This window comes from Pristiophorus japonicus, chromosome 20 (assembly GCF_044704955.1).
Source record: "Pristiophorus japonicus isolate sPriJap1 chromosome 20, sPriJap1.hap1, whole genome shotgun sequence".
NCBI classification, from domain to species: Eukaryota; Metazoa; Chordata; class Chondrichthyes; family Pristiophoridae; genus Pristiophorus; species Pristiophorus japonicus.
In genome coordinates this window covers 58846970-58861316 of record NC_091996.1, presented here as the reverse complement: position 1 = coordinate 58861316, position 14347 = coordinate 58846970, and the positions used below count along the sequence as shown (strand labels likewise).

The window sequence follows — 14347 nt, the reverse complement described above, 5'->3', positions numbered from 1 at the left end:
CAGAGAGTTATTAACATGTGGAATTCTCTACCACAGAGAGTTATTGATGCCAGTTTGTTAGATATATTCAAAAGGGAGTTAGACATGGCCCTTATGGCTAAAGGGATCAAGGGGCATGGAGACAAAGCAGGAAAGGGGTACTGAGGTGAATGATCAGCCATGATCTTATTCAATGGCGGTGCAGGCTCGAAGGGCTGAATGGCCTACTCCTGCACCTATTTTCTATGTTTCTATGTTGTGAACATCACATTAATAGTGGATTTAAATAAAACAATGCCTAAGAGATTCATCACTCTTAAATTCCTTAGGGAGCCTGTTCCATAGATTGACCACTCGCTCACCGAAATTGATTCCTTGTCAGGTACCGCTACCATACTGACTTCAAAATTCTCTGGACATCGTGGACCTAGAGATCCTCTGGGTAACCATTTCATAGACTGGTAGACTGACCAGACACCCAAAATGAGCCAAATTATACAAGGCAATGTGTAGGGTGTTTGTTTTTGACTCTACTCTGATTCTTAAACCTCGGAACTTATAGTGAGAAGGGACAATACGTGCCACAAATTTAGGCTTAACCCAGTGTCAGTTTTATTACACACAAAAAACGACTAAAACTATAGGACTAGACTTCTGAGAGAAATCGACTGAAAACATACAATCACCCTTCCTGGCTGTAGCTATTGTAGTTTCATGGTCATTGGTTCCATGACCGGTTGGTTCTTCTGACCGTTCTCTGCAGTGCTGTTCCTTTCGTGTACATTCCGTACTACATGTCCTTCCGTCTGTTCGTTCTTTTGACCTGTGTCCATCTGTACACGTGTCCTTCTACTTCTTTTGTGTGCTTCTTCTTCTGTCTGTTTCTGTCCTTCTTCGGTCTTCTGCTGAGCTGCTTCTAGCTCGTATATTTATATCCAGGTTTTGACTGATCTCCTGCCACTGCGGTTTCTGATAAAGTGTTTGCATCGATGCATTGTTTTCTGCACCTGGGCAGGACCGGAACCAATGTCCTAGGGGGAGTGTTTGCTCGTGCTGTTGGGGAGAAGTTAAACTAATATGGCAGGGGGATGGGAACCAATGCAGGGAGACAGAGGGAAACAAAAAGGAGACAAAAGCAAAAGACAGAAAGGAGATGAGTAAAAATGGAGGGCAGAGAAACCCAAGGCAAAAAACAAAAAGGGCCACTGAATATAAAGGGGCTGCAGGAGGGGTCAAAACTAAAAATCATGGTTTAAAAACTGGGATTAAAACACTCTACCTAAATGCACGCAGCATTTGAAATAAAGTAAATGAGTTGACGGCACAAATCATTACAAATGGGTATGATTTGGTGGCCATTACAGAAACATGGTTGCAGGGTGGCCAAGACTGGGAATTAAACATACAGGGGTATCTGACGATTTGGAAAGATAGACAAGAAGGGAAAGGAGGTGGGGTAGCTCTGTTAATAAAGGATGATATCAGGGCAGTTGTGAGAGATGATATTGGCTCGAATGAACAAAATGTTGAATCATTGTGGGTGGAGATTAGAGATAGTAAGGGGAAAAAGTCACTGGTGGGCGTAGTTTATAGGCCCCCAAATAATAACTTCACGGTGGGGCGGGCAATAATCAAGGGAATAATGGAGGCATGTGAAAAAGGAACGGCAGTAGTCATGGGGGATTTTAACCTACATATCGATTGGTCAACTCAAATCGCACGGGGTAGCCTGGAGGAGGAATTCATACAATGCATACAGGATTGTTTCTTAGAACAGTATGTAACAGAACCTACAAGGGAGCAAGCTATCTTAGATCTGGTCCTGTGTAATGAGACAGGAAAAATAAACGATCTCCTAGTAAAAGATCCTCTCGGAATGAGTGATCACAGTATGGTTGAATTTGTAATCCAGATTGAGGGTGAGGAAGTTGTGTCAGAAACGAGCGTACTATGCTTAAACAAAGGGGACTACAGTGGGATGAGGGCAGATGGGGCTAAAGTAGACTGGAAACACAGACTAAACGGTGGCACAATTGAGGAACAGTGAAGGACTTTTAAGGAGCTCTTTCACAGTGCGCAACAAAAATATATTCCAGTGAAAAAGAAGGGCAGTAAGAGAAGGGATAACCAGCCGTGAATAACCAAGGAAATAAAGGAGAGTATCAAATCAAAGACCAATGCGTATAAGGTGGCCAAGGTTAGTGGGAAACTAGAGGATTGGGAAAATTTTAAACAATAGCAAAGAATGATTAAAAAAGCATTAACGAAAGGAAAGATAGATTTCGAAGGTAAACTTGCGCAAAACATAAAAACAGATAGTAAAAGCTTTTACAGATATATAAAACGGAAAAGAGTGACTAAAGTAAATGTTGGTCCCTTAGAAGATGAGAAGGGGGATTTAATAATGGGAAATGTGGAAATGGCTGAGACCTAAACAATTATTTTGCTTCGGTCTTCACAGTGGAAGACACAAAAACCATGCCAAAAATTGCTGGTCATGGGAATGTGGGAAGGGAGGACCTTGAGACAATCACTATCACTAGGGGGGTAGTGCTGGACAGGCTAATGGGACTCAAGGTAGACAAGTCCCCTGGTCCTGATGAAATGCATCCCAGGGTATTAAAAGAGATGGCGGAAGTTATAGCAGATGCATTCGTTCTAATCTACCAAAATTCTCTGGACTCTGGGGAGGTACCAGCGGATTGGAAAGCAGCTAATGTAACGCCTCTGTTTAAAAAAGGGGGCAGACAAAAGGCAGGTAACTAACTATAGGCTGGTTAGTTTAACATCTGTAGTGGGGAAAATGCTTGAAACTATCATGAAGGAAGAAATAGCGGGACATCTAGATAGGAATAGTGCAATCAAGCAGACGCAGCATGGATTCATGAAGGGGAAATCATGTTTAACTAATTTACTAGAATTCTTTGAATATATAACGAGCATGGTGGATAGAGGTGTACCGATGGATGTGGTGTATTTACATTTCCAAAAGGCATTCGATAAGGTGCCACACAAAAGGTTACTGCAGAAGATAGAGGTACGCGGAGTCAGAGGAAATGTATTAGCATGGATAGAGAATTGGCTGGCGAACAGAAAGCAGAGAGTCGGGATAAATGGTCCTTTTTGGGTTGGAAATCGGTGGTTAGTGGTGTGCCACAGGGATCGGTGCTGGGACCACAACTGTTTACAATATACATAGATGACCTGGAAGAGGGGACAGAGTGTAGTGTAACAAAATTTGCAGATGACACTAAGATTAGTGGGAAAGCGGGTTGTGTAGAGGACACAGAGAGGCTGCAAAGAGATTTGGATAGGTTAAGCGAATGGGCGAAGGTTTGGCAGATGGAATACAATGTCGGAAAGTGTGAGGTCATCCACCTTGGGAAAAAAACAGTAAAAGGGAATATTATTTGAATGGGGAGAAATTACAACATGCTGAGATGCAGAGGGACCTGGGGGTCCTTGTGCATGAATCCCAAAAAGTTAGTTTGCAGGTGCAGCAGGTAATCAGGAAGGCGAATCGAATGTTGGCGTTCATTGCGAGGGATGGAGTACAAAAGCAAGGAGGTCCTGCTGCAACTGTATAGGATATTGGTAAGGCCACACCTGGAGTACTGCGTGCAGTTTTGGTCACCTTACTTAAGGAAGAGTATACTGGCTTTGGAGGGGGTACAGAGACGATTCACTAGGCTGATTCCGGAGATGAGGGGGTTACTTTATGATGATAGATTGAATAGACTGGGTCTTTACTCGTTGGAGTTCAGAAGGATGAGGGGTGATCTTATAGAAACATTTAAAATCATGAAAGGGATAGACAAGATAGAGGCAGAGAGGTTGTTTCCAATGGTAAGGGAGGCTAGAACTAGGGGGCACAGCCTCAAAATACGGGGGAGCCAATTTAAAACCGAGTTGAGAAGGAATTTCTTCTCCCAGAGGGTTGTGAATCTGTGGAATTCTCTGCCCAAGGAAACAGTTGAGGCAGCTCATTGAATGTATTCAAGTCACAGATAGATAGATTTTTAACCAATAAGAGAATTAAGGATTACGGGGAGAGGGCGGGTAAGTGGAGCTGAGTCCACGGCCAGATCAGCCATGATCTTATTGAATGGTGGAGCAGGCTTGAGGGGCTAGATGGCCTACTCCTGTTCCTAATTCTTATGTTCTTATGTGGTCCTCTTGGCTGATTGACTGCAATAATGGACTTGTCTGTTTTCCCATTTGCACACTGAGTCTGCAAGACTCAAGTTGATTTCTCATCTTAACACTTCATCCCCCAAAAATGTGCGCCTGGTGTGGTTCCTTTGTTGTCCGGTCTTATTACAGACTTGGTGTCTCCAGTGAGCTTGTTTTCTCCACCCTGGTCAATCAAGTTCAGGGCCTCACGTAACAACTCCATTGTTGTTATGCATGAAGTCAGTTTTGGTTCCTGACCACAGAATGTCCTTAATTGTCCAGCTTAATTCCAAAAGCTTGTGTTAAATTCCAAAAGCTTGGATTAATCAATTTTTAGCTCATGGTCTCCTGTGCTTTTCTGAAGATTAGTAACCTTACAAATGATCAGACTACACTTGGAGTACCTGGCCTTGAGGCAGAGGATGAATGCCAAGTCAGAGCAACCAGGCTATTGCGTTTGTCACGAGGGCATTGGTGCCCACACTGTTTTGGGCACCGCACCTTAGGAACGATTTATTGGTCTTGGAGGAGGTGCAGCACAGATTCATCAGAATTATACCAGGGTTAAAAGGGTTAAATTATGAGGGCAGGGTGCATAGACTCTGCTTCCTTTCCACAGATGCTGCCTGACCTGCTGAGATTTCCAGCATTTTCTGTTTTTATTGTATCCCCTCGAGTATAGAAGATTAAGGGATGATCTAATTAAGGTGTTTAAGGTGATTAAATAATTTGATGGGATAGAGAGAAACTATTTCCTTTGATGGGGGAGTCCAGAACAAGGGGGCGTAACCTTAAAATTAGAGCTAGACCATTCAGGGTGATGTCAGGAAGCACTTCTTCACACAAAGGGTAGTGGAAATCTGGAACTCTCTCCCCCAGAAACCTGTCGAGACTGGGGATCAATTGAACATTTAAAAACTGAATTTGATAGATTTTAGCTAAGAGTATTAAGGGCTATGGAACCAAGGTGGGTAGATGGAGTTAAGATACAGATCAGCCATGATCTAATTGAATAGCGGAACAGGCTTGATGAACTAAGTTCATCGACTAAGCAGGCTTCTGTTAAGGTAACGGCAATGGGAAGTAGCACTGTTAGGTTAAAGCAAAAGGCCTTTAGACAGTTTGTATTAATTTTAAAATGTGCTCTATCTGCTTAATTATTTAATTGCATTATACATTGGTGTCTGTGTTGAATTGATCATTTAATATGTCACAGCATTAGAATTAGTATATAATCAGTTTTCAGAATTATTTACTTCTCTGAACAGCCACATTTTGCTAAGCTGTTTAGGTAAGTGGTGTTCTGCCATTCTTTTTAGGGATTTAATCATACAGAAACTCGGACAAAGAAAATCAATTACAGAAAGATTAAAACATAAGCCTTTAAAGAAACTGTGAAGTGAGGGATATTGATTGTAATAACTGCTCAAGCTCTATTTGAGGGTCTGTGTGTTGTTTCAAAACTGTAGTTGTAGGTGACAGCTGTGTCTCAGTTGGTTGCACTAACATCTCTGTTCTGAGCACCAAATCCAGGCTGACACTCCAGTGCAGTACTGAGGGCGTGCTGCACTGTCGGAGGTGCCGCCTTTCAAATGAGATGTCAAACCAAGGCCTCATTTGCTCTCCAAAGTGGACGTAAATGGCACTATTTCGAAGAAGAGCAGGGGAGTTCTCCTTGGTTTCCTGGCCCAAGGGCTCAAGGGAGTAAAGGATTACGGGGAGCGGGCAGGGAAGTGGAACTGAGTCCATGACCAGATCAGCCATGATCTTATTAAATGGTGGAGCAGGCTCAAGGGGCCAAATGGCCTAGCCCTGCTCCTATTTCTTATGTTCTTATGATTACGTTGCTGTTTGTGGGAGCTTGCTGTGTGAGAATTGTCTGCCTTACAACATTACATTACAACAGTGGCTACAATTGAAAAGAACGTTCTGGGCTGTAAAGTGCTTTGGGATGTTCGGTGGTCGTGAAAGGCAGGTATTTCTTACTATAGTTGATAAATTATGGAAGCTGTTACAAAGAGGTATATAATGAACGGATGATGCGATATCACCCGTTTTATACTATCGACAAAATGTACCCCCCAACACACGTGCAGCAGAGCTGGTCTCCAGTTATCTTGGATAACCCTTGCCACTGGACGAAGATCTAGCTCTGTTGAGCCCGTGTGGTGGCTGGTGTGCAACGGCCACCACATGTTAAAAAAATCTACGCATAGGCATCTTCCACCCTTCAACATTTAGTTCGGGACCTGGAATATTAGATCCTTCATTGAAACACTTGTGAACTCATCCCTTTTTGGCGTGGAAGCAAGTCATCCTCGATACGAGGGCTTGCCTATTATGATGATGATCTCTGCCTTCTACATTTACCAAATACACCGAGCGACACTTTGTGAAACTATTTTTTTTATACTTTAAATCTTTAATTTAAAAAGACTTATAAAATGTTCCAAGTATTGCTTGTTAAACAAGCACAGCCAGTATTTCTTTTAAAATCGATATTCTTCATTGTATGTCATACGCAATAAATTATAGTTAAACTACACTTCATTATAAATATCGGCAGAAAATTCATTTCGAGCCCAACGGGATGCTTCACTCGTTGCTGTCTTCATGGCTGTTGTCCTCAAAACTCACTCCAGTTGGAGCCTTGGTTCTGAATGAAGGAGGAAAGAGACAGTTTGTATCTATGACAGAGGGAATACACCCTTCCATCGGTACAAGGCACCAATGGCGTCACCTACTTGCACAGTGTAAGACTTGGATGGCCAATGCTCAGCGTAATGCTCTGTCTTCACAAAGGAAGACACAAATAACCTTCCCAATGTACTAGGGGTCCGAAGGTCTAGTGAGAAGGAGGAACTGAAAGATATCCTTATTAGGCGGGAAATTGTGTTAGGGAAATTGACGGGATTGAAGGCGGATAAATCCCCAGAGTACTTAAGGAAGTTGCCCTAGAAATAGTGGATGCATTGGTGATAATCTTTCAACAGTCTATCGATTCTGGATCAGTTCCTATGGACTAGAGAGTTGCTAATGTAACACCACTTTTTAAAAAAGAAGGGAGAGAGAAAACGGGTAATTATAGACCGGTTAGCCTGACATCAGTGGTGGGGAAAATGTTGGAATCAATCATTAAGGATGAAATAGCAGCACATTTGGAAAGCAGTGATAGAATTGGTCCAAGTCAGCATGGATTTATGAAGGGGAAATCATGCTTGACAAATCTTCTGGAATTTTTTGAGGATGTAACTAGTAGAGTGGACAGGGGAGAACCAGTGGATGTGGTGTATTTGGACTTTCAAAAGGCGTTTGACAAGGTCTCACACAAAAGATTGTTGTGCAAAATCAAAGCACATGATATTGTACTGACGTGGATAGAGAACTGGTTGGCAGACAAGAAGCAGAGAGTCGGGATTAACGGGTCCTTTTTAGAATGGCAGGCAGTGACTAGTGGAGTGCCGCAGGGCTCAGTGCTGGGACCACAGCTCTTTACAATATATATTAATGATTTGGATGATGGAATTGAGTGTAATATCTCCAAGTTTGCAGATGACACTAAATTGGGTGGCGGTGTGAGCTGTGAGGAGGACGCTAAGAGGCTGCAGGGTGATTTGGACAGGTTAGGCGAGTGGGCAAATACATGGCAGATGCAGTATAATGTGGATAAATGTGAGGTTATCCACTTTGGGGGCAAAAATACGAAGGCAGAATATTATCTGAATGGCGGCAGATTAGGAAAAGGGGAGGTGCAGCGAGACCTGGGTGTCATGATTCATCAGCCATTGAAGGTTGTCATGCAGGTACAGCAGGCGGTGAAGAAGACAAATGGTATGTTGGCCTTCATAGCTAGGGGATTTGAGTGTAGAAGCAGGGAGGTCTTACTGCAGTTGTACAGGGCCTTGGGAGGCCTCACCTGGAATATTGTGTTCAGTTTTGATCTCCTAATCTGAGGAAGGACGTTCTTGCTATTGAGGGAGTGCAGCGAAGGTTCACCAGAATGATTCCCGAGATGGCAGGACTGACATATGAGGAGAGACTGGATCGACTGGGCCTGTATTCACTGGAGTCTAGAAGGATGAGAGGGGATCTCATAGAAACATATAAAATTCTGACAGGACGGGACAGGTTAGATGCAGGAAGAATATTTCAATGTTGGGGAAGTCCAGGACCAGGGGACACAGTCTTTGGATGAGGGGTAAGCCATTTAGGACTGAGATTAGGAGAAACTTCTTCATTCAGAGAGTTGTTAACCTATGGAATTCCCTACCGCAGAGAGTTGTTGATGCCAGTTCATTGGATATATTCATGAGGGAGTTAGATATGGCCCTTGCGGCTAAAGAGATCAAGGGGCATGGAGAGAAAGAACGGGGTACTGAAGGAATGATCAGCCATGATCTTATTGAATGGTGGTGCAGGCTCGAAGGGCCGGATGGTCTACTCCTGCACCTATTTTCTATGTTTCTATGTAGCAGGAGCAGGAAACATCAGGGAGCAGGTTTTATACTGAAAGAGCCAGGGCTATGAAGGCAAAAGGGGAGGAATTCAGGCGCGCTAACTTCTAGAAGTAGAATAAATTAGAGCCAGACGCTAATCTTTTAAAAGGTTCGGGGGCAGCGCTCGAGGAAGTAAGTGGAGCGCTAAATCAGGCGCTCCACTTAGCCTGGAGCACAAGAGGCAGCGGGCGGTGTGGTAAGTGGAGCAACGCTGCACACTGGGCCATGCAGCGGGCTGCGTTGAAAGGCTCCTTCCCTCCCTTAAAGCTCTGCAAAATAAAAATTTACCATCTCCCCGACGGCAGCGGCGATCCGGCCCGATCAGCCCGATGCGCTGCAGCAGAGTGCCGGGGCTGATCGATCGCGGGCAAAGAAGATCGGCAACAAACCTGAAAGAGAGCAGTTAAATTTCTTTTGAACTTACCTTGGCCACCTCGCCTTTAATCATCGCCCCCGAAGCGCCTGGCCTCCCGATGAACGTCTCCTGCAGCTGCTGGTGTTTTCGGCCAGCGATGCTGCAGGGGGTGGAACCCAAGTTTGGGTCCAGGGCGAAGCGCATGGCGATGACAATCTCCGGGCGAAGGAGATCGGGCATAACGCCGTACCACCGTCGCAAACCTCCTGACGAATGTAACTGGAGTTGACGTTATCGCCACGCCCAGTCGGTAAGTAGTTAGCGCCCTGTTATCACCTCCCCCCCACCCCCTGAGCCGATAACTGGAGGCACTAAACAGGCCGATTTCTAGGCCAAAGTGCTTTGTGAGACACATCTCTTTGCACAGCGCGAACGGTAACATCAGTTGCCATCACTAATTGTTCTTAATATATTCTTTCATTCTTCTCTTCACTTGGCACCATGAGCAATGTTCCGGGCCATTCCAGGAACTGGGGGACACATGAACATTTCCCTGAAGCTCTTTTAAGCATCATTTGTGAGCCACACCGCTTTGAAACAAAATTAAAGAGGCAGAGGAACCAGCGGCACAGTGTGTTAGAGGCGGACTTGAGAGTGAACGTCCAGTCCAGAGTAGTGACAGTAAAAGTTCCCTCTGGCTGCAAGGATCCTTTGTGAAATGCCTTTTGTCACTCTATTAATGGGGTTGGGCCTACAGCACAAAATTGGCATTCATCACTCTGGTCAAGGCTGATCAGAGTACGGTAGCCTAGTGGTACTGGACTAGCAACCCAGAGATTGCGAGTTCAAATCCCTACGTAGCAAATTGTGAAATTGAATTCTAAATGACCAAGAAATTGTAATAAAAACCCAACTAACTCAAGAATACCCTACAGGGAGAGTAACCTGCCACCTCTGCCTGATCTGGCCTATATGTAACTTCAGTTCCGCACCGTGTGGTAGACTCTCGATGCCCTCAGGGCCCCGAGAGATAGTGCCATGGGATCTTTGCCAGTGTCATTCACCCATGAACAAATAAATATGAACGAATTGGCAATGTCACTCATACTGGCCCAAAGATGATCGGTGTGGGAAACAATAACAACTTACATTTGTATAGCACCTTTAACATAGTAAAACATCCCAAGGCGCTTCACACAGGAGCGTTATCGGACCAAAAAAAACAGTTGGGCACCCATGGCCTCGCCCCTCCCTATCTCTGTAACCTCCTCCTGCCCTACAACTCTGCGAGATCTCTGCGCTCCTCCAACTCTGGCCTCTTGTGCATCGCCGATTTCCATCACTCGATCATTTATGGCCGTGCCTTCAGCTACCTAGGCCCTAAGCTCTGGAATTCCCTCTTGCACCTCTCTACGGCACCCTCCTCCTGCATCCGTGGAATGAACCTGACAAGTCTAGCATCTCTGTTCCAAATGTTGCTGACCCAGAAGCTTTCCCAGCTCTGGCCTAAATGGATGTCGTCAGTCTGGCCTGAAGTCATCAGGGGGCCCCATCTATGAGGCTTGCATGCTTAAGGAACCCGTCATTACTATATTAACAGATAAAAAAGGAGAAAGATAAAAGACTGTCATCCATGCCATTCACACCTATAAACTGTCCACAGGGAATTGTTGAAATGGACTTCTCTTGCTACACAGAAGCAACAAATATTGGTAGCTGCTTTTATATCCACAAAAAAAATGGTAGTGGAGGAAAAAAGCTGTTTTCATAATAAATTTTCAGAAATTAAAAAAAAACAGATACCTCTTTAACCAAGCTTTTGGTCATCTATCCTAACATCTCTTTATGTGGCTCGATGTCATACTTTGATTGATAACTGTATTTTATAGTCTCTTGAACACTCTTAGTTCAATTTAACTCAATTTATTTTGGGAGAGTTCAATCAGCCACATGCAGAATAAAATGGTGTTCCTCATACAGAAAAGCAGCTTTCTTCACTACAGGAGGCTCTAGACCTCCTAGCTACATACATTATATCATTACAATAACTCTCCTTCTGGCTAAGATCATGCGTAACTGACCTGACAGGGGAGTAACCATGACACCAAAGTGGTTCTCTCTGGATCAGGAAGATGGTTCTCCTATGCTTTTTGGAAATAGGAGGTGGGTGGGTGGTTTGACCCATCCACCTCCACGGAGGTGTGTGGGGGACCTGACCCATCCACCTCCATGGCACGAACCTGGTATTGCAGTACTTCCAGGAACGGTGCAGTGGCTCTAGGCCTTTTGGCTAAGAGCATTGGCGCAGAGTGATCCTTGATGTGTGCAAGGTGACCTCTGGCGTTTGTGATCTGACAAAGAATTGGAAAGATTGGCTACGAAAAATTAAAAAAAAAAAAAAATTACAATAACTCTGCTGTAAAGTGTCTTGGGACACTTTATTATGTTAAAGGTGCCATATGAATGCAAGTTGTTGTTGTAGAGGGTGGTCTTCTAGGGTTGAGGTTTGGACAGAGAAGAAGGAACTTTACTGTGCATCAAACTGTACTCTAGCTTGATGGTGACACTAGGCACTAATATCCCTCACTTCGATGACTGTAAGAAGAAAATAAGAAATGAAGCATGTGTCGCTGGGACCGGACCTCGTACACATCACACTGGTTGGCACAAAGGTAGTGCTGGAAAAGCCGAGGGAGCATAACAAAATAGAGCACGTAGGCTACCTCTTACTGCCAGGATTTATCAGCGACTCTCCTGCAAGTCTCCTCTTGGCCACTGGTGAAGATCCAGGTCCATTCCACCTCTTCTTGGAATCGTAGTCTGCAACAAAAATTGCAACAGAATTCAATCATAGAATCATAGAATGAAATAGCACAGAAGGAGGCCATTTGGCACATCGTGCCTGTGCCAGCTCTTTGAAAGAGCTATCTAATTAGTCTGCTCTATTCCCTTTAGTTCAGCCAAATTTTCCCCTTCAAGTATGTATCCAATTCCGTTTTGAAACCCTTTTCAGGCAGTGCATTCCAGATCATCACAACTCACTGTGTAATACATGCTTTCCTCATGTCAGCTCTAGTTCTTTTACCTTAAATCTGTGTCCTCTGGTTATCGATCCTTCTGCCACTGGAAACAGTATCTCCTTATTTATTCTATCAAAACTCTTGTGATTTTGAACACCTCAATCCAATCTCCACTTAACGTTCTCTGCTCTAAGGAGAACACCCCCAGTTTCTCTGGTCTCTCTACATACCTGAAGTCCTGCATCCTTCATACCATTCTAGTAAATCTCCTCTGCATCCTCTCTAAAGCCTTCACATCCTTCCTAAAGTGTGCTGCCCAGAATTGGCCACAATACTCCAGCTGGGGCCTAACCAGTGTTCAAGGTGGTTTTGAACAGCCTTCTCAACTTGTCCTGACACGTTCAAAGACTTGTGTACGTACACCTGCATCCCTTTTAAAATTGTACCATTTAATTAATGTTGCCTCTCCACATTCTGCCTACCAAAATGAATCACTTTACACTTTTCTGCAAATTTCATCCACCCTAAGTCTGCCCATTTCACCAGTCTATCTGTGTCCCCCTGAAGCCTATTGCTATCCTCTTCGCTGTTGACTACTTTTCTGAGTTTTGTGTCATCTGCAAAATTTGAAATTATGCTCTGTCAAGGTCATTAATATATATCAAAAATGTGCAGTGGTCCTAACACCGACCCGTGGGGAACACGATTGTATGCTACCCTCCAGTCTGAAAAACAACTGTTCACCACTACTCTCTGTCCCTTAGCCAATTTTGTATCCACACTGCCAATGTCACTTTAATCCTATGGGCTTCAATTTTGCTAACTCTAATTAAAACAGTTGAATGAACCTAAAAACTGCCAGAACTTTATAACTAACAGCAAAAATAACCAATAAAATTATCAATATTTCTACCTTTCCAAATTTCCGCAGTATATTTAAACTAACTGTTAGAATGAAAAAAATAATTGGACGTATTCAATATTTCAAACTATCACTCTGAAGGTTTGATAAAGTCAAACTCTTCTCGAAATTAAAATTATTTTCCAGGTTTCCTCAGTGACTTGCGGGGGAGAAGGTAACTGAAGGGGGTAAATTCAAGCCATGGGATTAAAGAGGCAGTGTCTGTGGATAACTACTCACTAGTGACGGGGAACCCTGGCTTCCCATAGCACCCGTGATTTTCTGCAATGTGTTGTCAGCGTACTCGGAGTCTATTAACTAGAGGGATGGCAGGGCAGCTCAGTCCCATGGAGTGCACATCCTGAGCCATGTGCGAAGTCCTGGACGACCGCATGTGCAGGAGGTGTCACCAGCTGTAGCAACTTGAGCTCCGCGTTTCAGAGCTCGAGTGGCGGCTGGAGTCACTGTGGTGCATCCGCGAGACTCAGAATTTCATGGATAGCACGTTTCTAGAGGTGGTCACCCTGCAACTTAAAAGTGTGCAGGCAGACAGGCAATGGGTGACCACCAGACAGAAGAGGAGGACTAGGCAGGTAGTGCAGGAGCCCCCCCCGAGTCCATCTCGTTCTCCAACCAGTATTCTGTTCTGAGTACTGGTGAGGGCAATGGTGCCTCTGAGGAATGCAGCCAGAGCCAAGTCCACAGCACCACGGGTGGCTCAGCTTCACAGGGGGGAGGAAGAAGAATGGAAGAGTAATAGTGGTAGAGGATTCGATAGTGAGGGGAGCAGACAGGCATTTCTGCGGCCGCAGACTTGACCAGGATGGTATGTTGCCTCCCTGGTGCCAGGGTCAAGAATGTCACTGAGCGGCTGCAAGGCATTCGGGGGGGGGGGAGAGAGGGGAGAGAGGGAGAGAGGGGAGAGAGAGGGTGAACAGCCAGAGGTCGTGGTCGATATCGGTACCATTGACATAGGTAGAAAGAGGGATGAGGTCCTGCAGGCAGAGTTAAGGGAGTTAGGAGAGAAATTAAAAAGCAGGACCTCAAAGTAGTAATCTCTGGGTTACTGCTAATGCCATGAGCTAGCGAGTACAGAAATAGAAGGATAGAGAAGATGAAAGCGTGGCTGGTGAGATGGTGCAGGTGGGAGGGCTTTAGATTCCTGAAGCATTGGGACCGTTTCTGGGGGAGATGGGACCTGTACAAGCCGGATGGGTTGCACCTCAACGGAGCCGGGACCAGTATCCTCACGGGAGGGTTTGCTAGTGCTGTTGGAGAGGGTTTAAACTAGCTTGGCAGGGGGATTGGAACCAGTGAATAGATTTAGTGGGGAGAGAAGCAAAGCTGGAATAGGGCAGCAGAAAAGTAGAAAGTGAATTTGGAAGACAGAGGAAACAGGGACAGGAAAATAGACAACAAGGGA

The 14347-nt window shown here is 44.7% G+C and overlaps 1 protein-coding gene across 3 annotated transcripts in view; it reads right to left on the bottom strand.

Annotated features, from left to right (window-relative positions):
* Positions 1-6570: 6570 nt before the first annotated feature.
* The window catches only part of paxx (PAXX non-homologous end joining factor), a 38893-nt gene continuing 31116 nt past the window's right edge, over positions 6571-14347 (bottom strand). For all 3 annotated transcript variants that reach the window (XM_070863426.1, XM_070863427.1, XM_070863428.1), the window contains 2 exons: positions 11727-11823; positions 6571-6808 (listed from right to left, as the gene is read on the bottom strand). In XM_070863426.1, the coding sequence (XP_070719527.1) occupies positions 6748-6808; positions 11727-11823 (158 nt within the window). In that variant the 3' untranslated portion in view covers positions 6571-6747. The remainder of the gene's footprint in view (positions 6809-11726; positions 11824-14347) is intronic.